The 13828-nt window shown below is 38.3% G+C and overlaps 1 protein-coding gene across 3 annotated transcripts in view; it reads left to right on the forward strand.

Annotated features, from left to right (window-relative positions):
- Positions 1–13828, forward strand: part of ZFPM2 (zinc finger protein, FOG family member 2) — a 318084-nt gene that overhangs the window by 53671 nt on the left and 250585 nt on the right. For 2 of the 3 annotated variants that reach the window (XM_063451169.1, XM_063451170.1), the window contains exon 2: positions 9620–9772. The exons of the other annotated variant lie outside the window; for it this stretch is intronic. In XM_063451169.1, coding sequence (XP_063307239.1) covers positions 9620–9772 — 153 coding nt within the window. The remainder of the gene's footprint in view (positions 1–9619; positions 9773–13828) is intronic. 3 annotated transcript variants of the gene reach the window in all.

The raw sequence follows: 13828 nt of genomic DNA on the forward strand, positions 1-13828 counted from the left end.
TGATATACTTTATAAGGCTGGAGTCTGTCAGTTTCTTTCAATAGAAATCGACCCTTTTATAATTGGGGCAAAAACACCTCCCTGCCTGTCACTGAGGCAGCCAGGAAGGCTTTCTCCCACTTCCTTTAGTTCCACCTTGCTAACAGAAGAGGCAGACTGGCTGTACTAGTGTGTGCCTGCCTTCCACCTTTCTCAATGAGCTGAACTAGCGCTCAATGGGAAACACAGGATTCAAAGTTAACGCGCGCACTTGCAGCTTCAGCGCAGAGGCTTCGTCTCAATGATTGGAGTATTACCTGGCACAGACTAGGGGCTTGAAGAAAAACAAAAATAACATTTTTGTTTTTTGGGGGGAAGGGGGAGCAGAATGGATCTTTGCCTAGGGCGGCAGAATTCCTTGCACCGGTCCTGTGTGCACAGGTGAGTAAGTGCAAGCTGTTATTAGTATGTGCAGTGTATATGGTAAATGATGAACCTGTCTCTCCTGGCTCTCTGATTGGCCAGTGTGATTTACATGACATGACTAGTCCAAAGTACGTAGACATGGGGCAAGAAAATACTATTAGATAAGGGAAGGTAGTAATAGTTTACTAGTGCTGTCTCTTTGGTAGATTTGAGGATTTACTGTAATAAATAATCGGAAATAAGTACATAGTTGACACTGATTATAATATTATATCAAGTTATATTTTAGGCCTATTATATACACCTACAAATATACATTTGACATTAAAACAAATTTATTGAATCTGATTAACTTCGTAATTATTATTTTTAAAACCATTTAATAATTAGATGGGAAACACTGTGCACTTTAATTATCAAGGCAAATTCTGAGAATTTCTGGGACAAAATGCTAAATTCTCAGTTGGTGTCTGTAGCAATTGCTCAAATTTAAAATGTTGGTCCAGCATTCTTACAGTTCTGCTTTAGTAAATATGACTGTGTGCATGTCCTGTCGCCTTCCAGTAGCTCCTGTATTACTCAGGATCTATATGCAGCAATTTGACTGTGGATATGATTTCATTCTCAGCTTAATATAACTCAAAGGGCTTTGTTTGCAGTATATAAACATTATGCTGCCAAACCCAACTATCTTTAGCACTAAATAGGTCAATGGAAAATGACTGGGTCCTGGGATAACAATCGTTAACACATTTCTCTGCTATCTTATGGTTCTGCACCATATCTATTTATTGTGCTTATTATATGAATTCAAATTACTTCAGAGCAGGCATTTACTGCCACATCAATTGTGGATTATACCCTGTCACGTTCTACTCTGAGCACTAAAGGCTCACCTAAATGTGAGTGAAGCACATATAATTACCATATCTTTTAAAGATTCGTTTGGTACTGTACCATCTTTTTGCTTCTCATATTAGTCCTTCACAATCAACTGAAAATCATCATTATGGTATTTTTATGTATTTTAATACTGTATTCTATTCCCTTTCCTTCTTTGTCTTCCCTCATCCCCAAACAAGGAATACTAGTGTAACGGATCACCTGGCACCCCGACTTGGTACCTCCGTTAATGGATGCTCCTAGTGCTTCCTGAGGACTCCAAGCACTCTGGCAGACACCACAATCACCGAATCCGAGAAACCTTTAAATTCTCCCAAGCATATGAATGCTGTAGACCATTGAATAGGAACCATACGAATAGGCTTGTACTCCTAGCAGTCAACTGGAACAGCACTCAATAAATCCTTCCCCCCAATAATGAGACGACACATCACTTTGAGGGTAAAACAGGAACTCTGGACTGGCTCATCCAGCCTGGCTTTTATTACACTTGTACACTTACAGGCCACACCCAGGGGGAGGCATAAAATCACCAATCACACATCTGGTGCAACCCACACATTCCCTCCCCTCAGATAAACAGTTAAACCAATTATTACATACAATAAAAATACAGTTTTTACACACACACTGTAACTTTAAAACCATACATTCAATTTCAATAAAAGTTGCATATTCAGACTCAGCATACATCAAACATAAACACTTCCAAAAATCAGCCAAATCCCTCCAGTGGATCAAAAGTTAGCTGGAAGTCCTTTATGACCGACCGCAAGCACAATTTCCTGCCCAAAACAGTTCCATAGATTTGGGCTGTGCGGTCGGTCAATTTCATGCCGAAAAACATTTCGAACGGGACTTAGTCTCTGGAGCTGCAAGTTCCGTATGGGAGAAGGTAAGGGTCAGCGGTGTTCGGCAGAATGTGTAGCCGATTTTAGTTCCACAGAATCTTTAGCATACACCGCTGACCGCATTCGAGGAAACCAAGATGGCCGCCGCCACGTGCAATTGACCGGCAGTAACCTCACAGCCTGGGAGGTAAATTGCCTGCACACTTTAACTTCTGGGTGGTCCGCCTGTGTGGCACTTGGTTCAGTAAGCCCTATTTACTGAACCAAGTGGGGGAAAGCCAGGGGCAAGTTATTTTACCGGTCTGGGGACATAGTCTTAAAGGGGCATTGTTCACCAAAGTCACAATATGTCCCCAGACGGTTCTTAAAGGGCCATACACACCAATAAAAGTCCATACGTTTTCAGGGGCCATAGTCTTAAAGGGTATTGTTACCCAAAGTCTCAATAGGTCCCCAGACAGTTCTTAAAGGGCCAGCAGCAGTACAATAAAATACCATTCACTTTACTTAAAGGGCCAGCAGTCGCACGATAAAATACAATATGCCCCAAATATGTCCAGGGGCCATAGTCGCAGGGCAGGAGGCTAGCAACCAGGCTTCTCCAGTTCACAGTGGCGAAGTTGGTTTCGCCACAACTAGTAATTCCCCCCCAACATTCATATCCACCACAAGACAGGGGTAAGCAACCTTGGTAACTCCAGATGTTGTGGACTACATCTTCCTTGATGCTTTCACAGCAATATGGCTGCAAGAGCATTATGGGTGATATAGTTAGTCCACAACATCTGAAGTGCTGATGGTTGCCTACCCCGATGTAGGGGATCCTAGAGATATTAACTACTTCCTCCCAATCCAACCCTGATTTACTCCATCCACTCCCAACCTTCAGCGTATTTGACTACATTTTAGCTTATGTACAATTGTTCCCAAAATAAAAAGCACCCACAAGTTACAACTCATATTAATTAGCATTTCAGACAGGGAAGCACATTTTTGTAAAAATGTATCCAGCATTTTGGCCAGTTTAAAAGGAAGTCCAAAAGGCCACGATAAAAGCTTTATCCACAAAGTTAAATAAGTTAAGAGTATACATGAAAATGAAAGCACAAAGGTCTTTGAAAAATTTATACACCAGTAGAATTAATACTGTCATGCACCGAAGTGTCAAAAGACCGAGCAGTGAAGAATATTAATCCATTTTTTAAAAATCAAAGGGATCGCTCTTTGAGTGTAAAGAAACAATTTGAATAATTTTTGACCCTTGCTGCACATGTCGGTGGGTCATATTCAACCTACTATTAAAATTCTGTAATATCTTCCTTTCGTTAGCATTTCAAAACTCAATTTAAATATTCACACAGCTCTTTTTAATAAACTTAACAATTTAAATATTCACAGAGCTCTTTTTTTTAATAAACTTAACAAAATTCAGGTAATTTTCTTCAACTTTCTTGATTGAAGGCAGGCAATAGGTGCAGATATAAAATAGATGTACAGCTACGAGCAAAAGAAATCAATTATATATAAGAAATAACAGAACACATGGAAAGAAATTAATCAAAAATTTCTGGTATATGATTCTCTACTCTGCTACCTGGAGGCAAAGAATGTAAATGAAAAAGCAACATTCTCCAGCCGATAAGAGAAAAATTAATAAAAATGTTTCTTTCCTACGAGATCCCCTGATGCAACTCGTGTTAAAAAGTGAGTGGCTTGAGGAGCAAGTTTGCTCATTTAAAATAGATTTTTTAAAGGCTTGAGAAATAATACTTTATTCTTGCTGTTAAGCGCAATTACATTAGTCTGATGTAGTCTTGCAATGTCCATAATGCTAACACACCTTCATTAAAGTACTCTGTGGGATATGTATCAGCCATGCTTGTCAATTCTTGTAGTCAGGTGTTGGAAGGAACGTCTATCTTTTCTCTGAGTTTCTTTTAAATGTATGGAATAATTTATTTTGCAATGGTCATAAGATATATATTACTCGGACATATAAAGGTATTTTTATTTTCCCCTTAACACACGCAGAGATGCACCAAGCACCATTTCAGTACAGCTTAATTGTTGTGGGCAAGGTGTCCGGAAGCTATTCCTTCAGGTGTACAACTTACTATAAAAGTCAGACTATATCACTGTTATCTTTTACATCATATGCATACGCATTGCTCCCCCATTGAGTTGTTCTTGTATAGTGTGAGTGCACACTGCCTGCTTACGCTTTGTAAAACAGCTTCCTTCACTTGCAGGAGCTATGTTGTGAGCGTGAGATAGCACTCATTACAATGCGGATCCCTGCGCAGCTCAGAACACAGTCTTGAGAATTTACATTAAAAGAAACATTGGTTCTTGGAATGAAGAAAGCTGATCCTCAGCTTTAGATCTATAATGCCAGCCTGGCTTGGCTGTAGATTGTTGAAACTATAGTTGATCACATGCTAGAAGTCCATTCTCTTAGTAATGAGCTATGGTCACATTAAATCCAACAACCATATTGTAGGCTAAAATAGCTTAGCTAAAAAAATATCTCCAGTTCAGTTCAGTTGACAGCTTTTTTCTTACTCTGATATATTGGTCTAAATTTTGCAGTTCAGTTCTCAACTTACCATAACTCGCTGCTTAATAAAAAAAGACCTGTAGGAGAGCCATTGGTTAATAACCCACTCCAGTACTGCATTTTTCATTAAACAGATAGCAAAATTTAAAGGAAAATTGTCACTCCCGTGGGGGCATCCTCATGTTCCCTCCTTAACTGGTAACATTTTAACTGATACTCGGTCAGTAGCAGCACTCTTCTGAGGATCACCGTGTTCTGCCCAACAGCACATTCACATGCATTGACAACCACCATACACGTCAGATACTCATGTCATTGACTCCTCAGAATCCATGGTATCAGAATAAACTGACCGGGTTCCTGTTAAGCAGACAGTTGCTATTGGGCAAACTATTCAGCGGCTGATGTCATCACAGTGTGCACAAGCTGTGATCTTCATCATGTTAGACTGCTTCAGACCAAGAATCAATAAAAATAGCATCTCCTATGGAGGAAAGTGTAAAATATACACACGAAGAATATGACAGAAGATAGAAACCTATGGTGCTCTCTAGTCCTCCCACAGTGACTTTTCAGACTGATTTTAATTATTATTTTTCTTTATGATAACCTTCTGCACATCTCAATAATTCTATATTCCTGATACTATTTAAACCTTTACTATTTGCGCTGGAAGGCTATTCCGTGTAACAACTATAGAACTATATTTTGTAATTGACATGTAATGCCCTGTAGCTACTTGCTACATTTTCTGGCCTATCTAATAGGCCTGGGTTGTTCAATTACAGTAGGCCAAATACACTTTAATTGTATTTATTTTTTTTAATTCATGAATATTAATAGGGATGATGCAAAACTCTTGTTTTTTTTTTGTCAAATATGCTACAACTGTGTAGCCTTTCCACAGACACTAAGTGTGATAAAAAATGTAGGAAAAAATGTTTAAAAGGTACTAAACAATCACCATGTGTTTCAGTGTTGATTTCCACTTTAATACTCCCACACTGTCACATGAGAGATTCATTATTACTACGGGGCCATTCCTAAGGCTGGATTTATATCACAGGTGTCAGTAGCTACAAAAGCATCAGCAAAATCAACAAAATAAAATTACATTTAAAAAAAACAAAAAAACAGTACCCTGTTGCTGACTCTGATGCACAAGTGATTTGGATATATCATTCCCTGCAACTAAATAAATAAATGCAATAATCAGGTGGCAAATTTAAATTGTATATAAAAAGGGCTTCAAAATGAAAAGTCTCGACTGAGTAGCTGTCACCTGATAAACAGGTCTTAGAAAACAAATACAAATAGAGCACACAACAGCCATACTCAGTCGTAATAATTAGAAATACGTTCAAACATTTTCAATGTTCATGTTTTAAAGGAGAAATATTGCTTTTAGTTATCCATTAGAGTTTGTACAAGGTTAATAAAGCAAGCTGTTTGTGTCTAACTATAGAAACCAAAACACGCTCCCAGTGACTTGAGTACATCAAATTGCGGAAACCTATAATTGGTATATAACAGGGGTAGGCAACCTTTTAGCAGCACTGTGCCGAAATAGGATTGTGATGTCCCGTAGTGTGCCGGTCCTATTTTTTTTCCAATGGAGGTGTGTATGTTGCTGTATTCTGCTTGTGTTATTTATATTGTAGTTGCTTTGTATCGTTATATTTGTGTGTATATGAGCTATTATTTTGTATATGTTCATGAGTAGTGTATGATACCTATGAATGTGGGCTGTGTATGGGGGCTGCTTGTAGAATTGTGTGTGTGTATGGATATGTGTTTGGCAGTGTGTGTTTGTGTGGGGTTGTTTGGGGTATTGCATGTGAGAGGCTGCATGTGGGGTTGTGTGCGTGTATGTGGATTGTTAGTGGTGTTACGTTTGTGCGGATTGTGTGTCGTGTTTGTATGTGGGCTGTTTGTATTATTTGAATGAGGGGAGGGTTATTCTGCAGCTCCGTGTATATCTAGCAGTGTGGGTGGCTTCCCTGGGTTCCAGTGGGGACCAGGCTGGCCAGGTACAGCTCAAGGACAGGAGCTGCTACAGCAGCTGCGGGCTGTTCTGCTACAGTGTAGATTCCCACGTGCTGGGAGGAAGTGATCTGTGATCACTTCCTCTTCGTGCTACAATACATAAATTGCGGATTGCCCATCACCACCTTTTTGTATTAGCAGATATCTGAAGTTTCCCTGAGACACCTGATAGGCCAGAGCCTGTTTGGCTTTAGCATCCTTGAGTGCCAAGCAAAGACACCTTGAGTGCACTGCATGGCACACGTGCCGTAGGTTGCCTACCCTTGGTATATAAGAATCTGTTCTGTATCAGAACATGTGAATTCTCAAAGTGAACAAAAACTGTATGTAAGTATTGTTACATATAACTTACAAATTATCTTACAACTTCAATTGCAAGTTATAACTGGCATCACGATCCTACGTGGAATCCGATAAACAGTGAACCTAAAGTGATAAATTAGGTGATAATGTGATTTACTGTCCCCTACCCATATAAACATATTATATGGCCAGCCAATAATTCAGTTTAATCTAAGTCAATTATTATAAAAAGGAGGAATAACACCCAAACAGGTGTTCTATTGCTTAAAAAAACCCAATAATACATATTTGATAAAACAGCTGATCATATACAATCGTAATCAGAATTATTCAACCCTTATTGAAAATCAGGTTTATTGTCAAAATGTACAAACTTTCAGCTGTTTGCAATGAACAAATCAAACAAAAGCAATTTAAATAACTCAACACAATGGATGCTTCAAGTGGTTTCCCCAAATTCTACTGAAAATGCAACTTATAATGACTTCTCCAGTCTCATAATTATTCTAATTCATTATGCATCTGTAGTGCATAGTAGAGCACCCTTTTGGTGTTATGACCTGCTGTAAACCTGATGCATGGCCAGACATCATCTTGTAACAGTGTTCCTGATAAATCTTAGCCCATTGCTCATGAGTCATTGCCTCCAGTTCAGTAATATTCTTGTGTTTGCATGCTACAACTGCCTTCTTCAAATCCCACCAGAGATTTTCTACGGGGTTCAAGTCAGGTGACTGTGATAGCCATTGTAGAATTTTTAGTAGACAGCCCAATGTATTGCAAATGGGGTATGTCGAGTCTTTTTAGTAGCCTCTTAGTCACAAACACTGGCCAAAATTGGCATTCAAATTAGCTTTTTGCATTTTTCACACACAAACAAATATTAACACTAACTTTGGCCAGTGTTTGTGACTAAGTGGCTACTAAAAAAAGACTGGACATACCCTATTTGCAATACCTTGGGTTGTCTACTTTTGCGAATGGTATGCCATCATGAGGGTAATTCTCATACCTGGGCTACCATACGGTCTCAAAGGCAACATAACCAATCTGGCGAATTTCAATGTAAAAAAAATGTAACATGCTATATTTGACCCTGTAACTTCTCAAAACACCATAAAACCTGTACATAGGGGGTACTATTTTACAAGTGAGACATCACTGAATACAAATATGTGTATTTTATTGCAGTAAAAGCAAACAGGATTGTGACATTCACAGTTAAAATGTCATGCAGAACTAAAAAATTAAATTTCTTAATTTCTCCAAGTCTTTAAATATTTTATTTATATTAAATTATGTTTTATATCTAAATATTTTGATGTTAAATGAAAGCCCTATTTCTCCTGAATAAAATGATATATACGAAGGGTGGGTGCACTTGATATGAAAGAGGTGAATTACGGTTAAACAGATATATAGTCAAAGTTCCAAGTTTTGTTTACGTTTTATTTTGATCAAAATGTGTACATTTGGCTCAGTCCTTAAGGGGTTAAACATATGATGCAATTGTTTATGAGCTACGTTTTCATCTGAGCTATTTCTCCATACTCTGAGAAATTGTGATGATAAGAATTCGTTGAGATGTCTCAGGTGAAAGCTGTATGCTTGTAACAATGGGGTTACGATCCGTAACTTTCCTGAATAAAGTGCAAGTTAGTTTACATCCTTGCTTGTAGACATCAATGTCTAATAATTATGCTTTGTGGAGACTTTGTCAAATTTACTCGGCCTGGATGTGGTTCCCAATTATATTTTTCCTTCATGGCTTGTAGAGACTCCTCATTGTCTCACCATACGAGAGAAATGTCAGCCACAAATAGAAGATATATAAAGATATTTACGCCTTCAGGACTTAAAATATGTTCAATCTCAAATTCTTGCATGTTGCATTAGCATAAGTTGGGGCTGTAGAACTAACTCCAATGCTGATAGAAACAAATTATTGGAAGGACCATTGTAAATTTTAGAATGCTATAGCAGGCATGGCTTTTGAACCTGTATGATGGGGGATAAGTATACACAAATTCTGAACATCCAAAGAGGTTGATACTATATTTTCTGTGACCTCCAAATCCTTAATACACGGAAGAAAAGCCTGTGTGTCCTTTAGGCACGTAGATAATTGCGCCACTGAAGGTTTACAAAAATGATCAATATATTTAAGTAAAGGTTTAGCTAGACCTCCCTGTGCAGATACTATTGGTCTGCCTGGGGATTATTTTTGATCTTTATGGATATTTGTAATAATATATATAACTGTAATTTTAGGGTTCATGTTGATCAATTATTTGGCTGTGTTTTCACCCATGAACCCTGCTGTAAACCCTATGGATGTTAAATTGCACCTATACGATATTTAAAAAAAGTATGGTGCCCGTAATATATACATACACATGCAATTTTGATTTACTATTATCGGATAACAGGTCGTAGAAAAGAAAAATAATGCATATTTGTTGAATATTCTTTAATTTACAAACTGCTTTATTGGAGTTGTGGTAAAAAAATAAGGAAGGGTACCCGTGTTTATCTATCTAACTTTTATTTTAAGGGCCACTTGAGGATGCAATTGAGGAAGATGAAGAAGACTGTTTGTCAGAAGAAAATGATATTGTCTCTAAAGAAGACTTTCCTTTGGAGGAAAACTTTACAACTGAGTTTGAGTCAGAGAATATGACCTGTGAAGAATATTTTTGTAACAAAGGTACAGTAAAATTAAAAGGAAACGTGTGATTGTGCCTCAAAAAGTTCAGATTCTGAAATAGTTTTTGATACAAAGCATAATGCAAAGAGTGTCTCGTCCCTTCAAACTGTTGAAAACATTTACAATAGAGGTGACCAGTAGCTATTCATTGTAATGTGAAAGTTGTTAATCTATTGCATATTTTTCATAAAAATTTGTGTATATTTGCTCTGTATAAGTAGGAGAATGCATTGATTGACTGCGTAAAACTCTCCTAAACAAATGACAGAAGAAACAAATATGATGATTTATTTTTTATTTAATATGTTGGAAAAAACATAGCCCATGCAAAACCCATTTGATCCTCAAATTCTTTTTAAAATAGCGTTTCTCTGTTTTTCAGTGCATTATGGGTTAATTCTATTAGCCAAACGGGAAGGGGAGAAGAATGGATGGACTCTGGGCAAAATGGATACAACATGGGGACTCTTTACAGGCAGCAATTTAACATCCTGCTGAGCCATGTTTAGTACAGATGTTCAGTATAATCGTACCTATATTATGTTGACATATATACTCACTTTTAAATTTTTGTGGTATTTTTAGGATGGTAGTTCTAAAAATGCCACAAGGGAATTTGACCATATATTTGACGAGTCTTGAGATACGCTGTTTTTGGAGACATGCTATTTTACAGGCTTCTAATATGAAATCAGGTCCTGTTTAATATGAGTCACTCTGTAGGTAGCTTTGAATGAGTGTTTTGTGACCCTGGCAGTTTGCGTGCTTAACACTGAATTGATATAATGAAAATACATCACTTATATCTATACCAGGGGTTCTCAACCCAGTCCTCAAGGACCCCTGAACTGTCCAGGATTTAGGGATTACCCTGCTGTGTCTAATGTGTTTTTAGGGGGGAGTGGGGGGAACAAACACATTAGACACAACAGGGTAATCCCTAAATCCTGGACAGTTCGGGGTCCTTGAGGACTGGGTTGAGAACCTCTGACCCATACCAATATTTGTTTCCCCAATAAAGATTTAAAAGTTAGGGAATAGAGCTTCATTAATACTTAAGGGTGTAACTATAGCTGATGCCTTTTCTTCCAAACCTGCAATCACATTGGCATGTGAATATCACCCTGACACATTGGGTACTTTGTTTGCACTGTCCTGGTACATGGTGTTGAGCATGCGTGCAAATGATAACCAAGTTGTTATTTTTCTCCAGAATTCGCAAGCATAAAAAGATCAAATAAAAAAAAACAAAAAACATTTGAAAATTGAAAATGATGCTAACTGCACATCTTTTTTATGCCAAATTGATATTATTTAACCCCCTTTTGGCACTCTATCGACACCGATTATGCATGGACAGCCGTTAGTCTGAGTCTACGTTCACAGCAGCCAGAGTCCTGGAGGTTGCGTAGCCCTGATTACAAGTTGAGGAAAAATAAAGAATTAAATGGAGGAAACGGAAAAGCCGATATGACTTTGGTGTTTACCTTGCTGTAGGAGATGTGTGTGCAAATCGCCTTTAAGCTTATTGACCTGAATCTTTGACTCCTTGTTTTCTGTGGATTTGGCTTGAATAAAGACATTGATAGATCACTGATAGTGCTGATTGAACGCCCTTTGTATTTGCTGGCAGCAGACCCAACCCGCAGGGTGGATATAATCTTCATGGCAGGGCCTGTCCTTTCCACAGTCCGATACTATTTCGTAATACATATTACTTTTGTTCAGTATGTTTGTTAGGTAAATTAGGTGAAAATATTAACCTGTTCAGTGTTCGTCCCTTTGAAATTAAACCATAGGATATTTCATAAAACTTTCATTTATCATATTTTTTACATTTATATTATATTATATTTTTAAAGATGGTATTCAATAAAAGATCCAAAAATGGGTCCACATTTAATTATTGTGGTTTCTCAATAGGATGAATCATTTCATATTAATCAAAACCAAGACAATGACCCATAATGAGGTATTTATTGGTGCAAAAAGAGCCCATTAGATACCAGAAGGAGGCTAATGAAGGTGGTTTATATTTACCTGGAAGTATGGATCGCTGATGTATCTTTTAACTGAAGAATATGGGTCTTAATCTTGGTGCACATGCAGCTAAGTGGCTTAAAGGAACGCTGTAACGCTATAGTGCCTTATTTGCAAGATTGTGCTAGGCTATATGGCCCCAACCCCATTTTCAGTAGAAAACCTTTTTTTTTTTAACTTTCATTTATTCCAGCTCTGAGACTCATCAGACTTTGCCAGCCGCTCTGCCTTCTGCGTCAGAATCTGTCTCTCGAGCTGATGACTAATCCAATGCCCCTCATAGAGGACTATTGAAAACTGGTGCATATGCGCAGTGAGTGGTGCCTGCGCATTCAATTGCTTGACATAAAAAGCATTTAAATGCAATGATTTCATATGAGCACCCGCATACTCAGTCAGTGCAGTGGAGGCGCCTCTAGTGGCGGTCAGGAAGATAGAAATTAGAGGGTGGATTGTAATGTAAACATTACGGCTTCTAAAAAATAGACTTGCAATGTTTTTTGCAAGGTTCAAACTAAATGACCACTGCACCCATCTCCCTTCATTAAGATGAATTGGCTCGGGTAACTTATACAGGAGGCTTCCACTAAGATTGAAACAGGTTTCCTGGCTCTTTATATAGTACAGTAAAGATATTAGATCAAAGTAGAATACAATATGTGGACACTGTGCACATTAATAAAAATATGAAAAACAGTCCAAAAACATATTCACTAGTGATGTAGCGAACATAAAATTTTCGGTTCGCGGACCGCGAACGCGAACTTCCGCAAATGTTCGCGAACCGGGCGAACCGCCATAGACTTCAATAGGCAGGCAAATTTTAAAACCCACAGGACTCTTTCTGGCCACAATAGTGATTGAAGGGGGGGTGACCTACTCTCCACCCTGAGCGGTGGGTGGGGGCCCTAGAAATAACAATAAGGAGGGGACCTACTGGCCCCCACCCTGAGCCGTGGGTGGGGGCCCTAAAAAAAACAATAAGGGGGGGACCTGCTGTCCCCCCCCCTGGCCCCCACCCCTGAGCTATGGGTGGGGGCCATAAATACAAATGGGGGGGGACCTTAGTCACCCCCTCCCCCCCCAAAAAAAATTATCCCCCTACCTACCCCCCTCACCCTAAAAATAATGAGCTTTAACTAAAAACCTGTAAAAAAATTAGATAAAAACAACTCACCATTCAATGTTTTCTTTCTTCTAAAATCTTTTTTCAGCCCAAAAAAGGCCAAATAAAAAACCATAATAACCGACGCAATTAAAAAAAAAAAAAAAAAAAAAAAAAAATCCATCTTCACCCATGGAGGGCTCCGCGCAGACTGAGCTCTGCAGGGCGGGGGAAGGCTTATAAAGCCTTGCCACGCCCTGCAATTAGGCTAAGAACACTCTGATTGGCTGGTTTAAGCCAATCAGAGTGCTCTTTGTCATTTTACACAGCGTGGGAAAATTCCAAAGAACTTTCCCACGCTGTGTAAAATGACACAGAGCACTGTGATTGGATGGCTTGAAATTTTTACTTAGTATTAGTAAATTTGTCTGAAAGACCACAAAAAAAAATAGGGGGCGGACCGAACATTGCATATATTCGCCATCCGTGGCGAACGTGAACACGCTATGTTCGCCAGGAACTATTCGCCAGCGAACCGTTCGGGACATCACTAATATTCACCCATGACACAATGAAAAGTCCCTGTAGTCTGCATATGCAAGTCATAAGCTCAGTAAATTACCCCATTAAGTACCAGGATACAGTTATTTAAACATTGATTTCAATCAGTAAGTTAAATATGGGACATTGGCTGTTGTGTTATTTTTACGTTTGTTGTGTAGTATGCTACTTCTCTTTTTATGGTATGTTATAAAATGAATTGGGTTTATTCTGGTATTTAAGATATTCTTTTTCAATAACACATCTGTTTAATCTCATTATGCAAGTGGCATAGATGGTATATTTATAATACTCTGTGAAAAGCCCCCCTCTGTTTTTTACTACTGAAACATATAAAACAACAAAAATGG

The sequence above is a fragment of the Pelobates fuscus genome, chromosome 4 (genome assembly GCF_036172605.1).
Source record: "Pelobates fuscus isolate aPelFus1 chromosome 4, aPelFus1.pri, whole genome shotgun sequence".
NCBI classification, from domain to species: domain Eukaryota; kingdom Metazoa; phylum Chordata; class Amphibia; order Anura; family Pelobatidae; genus Pelobates; species Pelobates fuscus.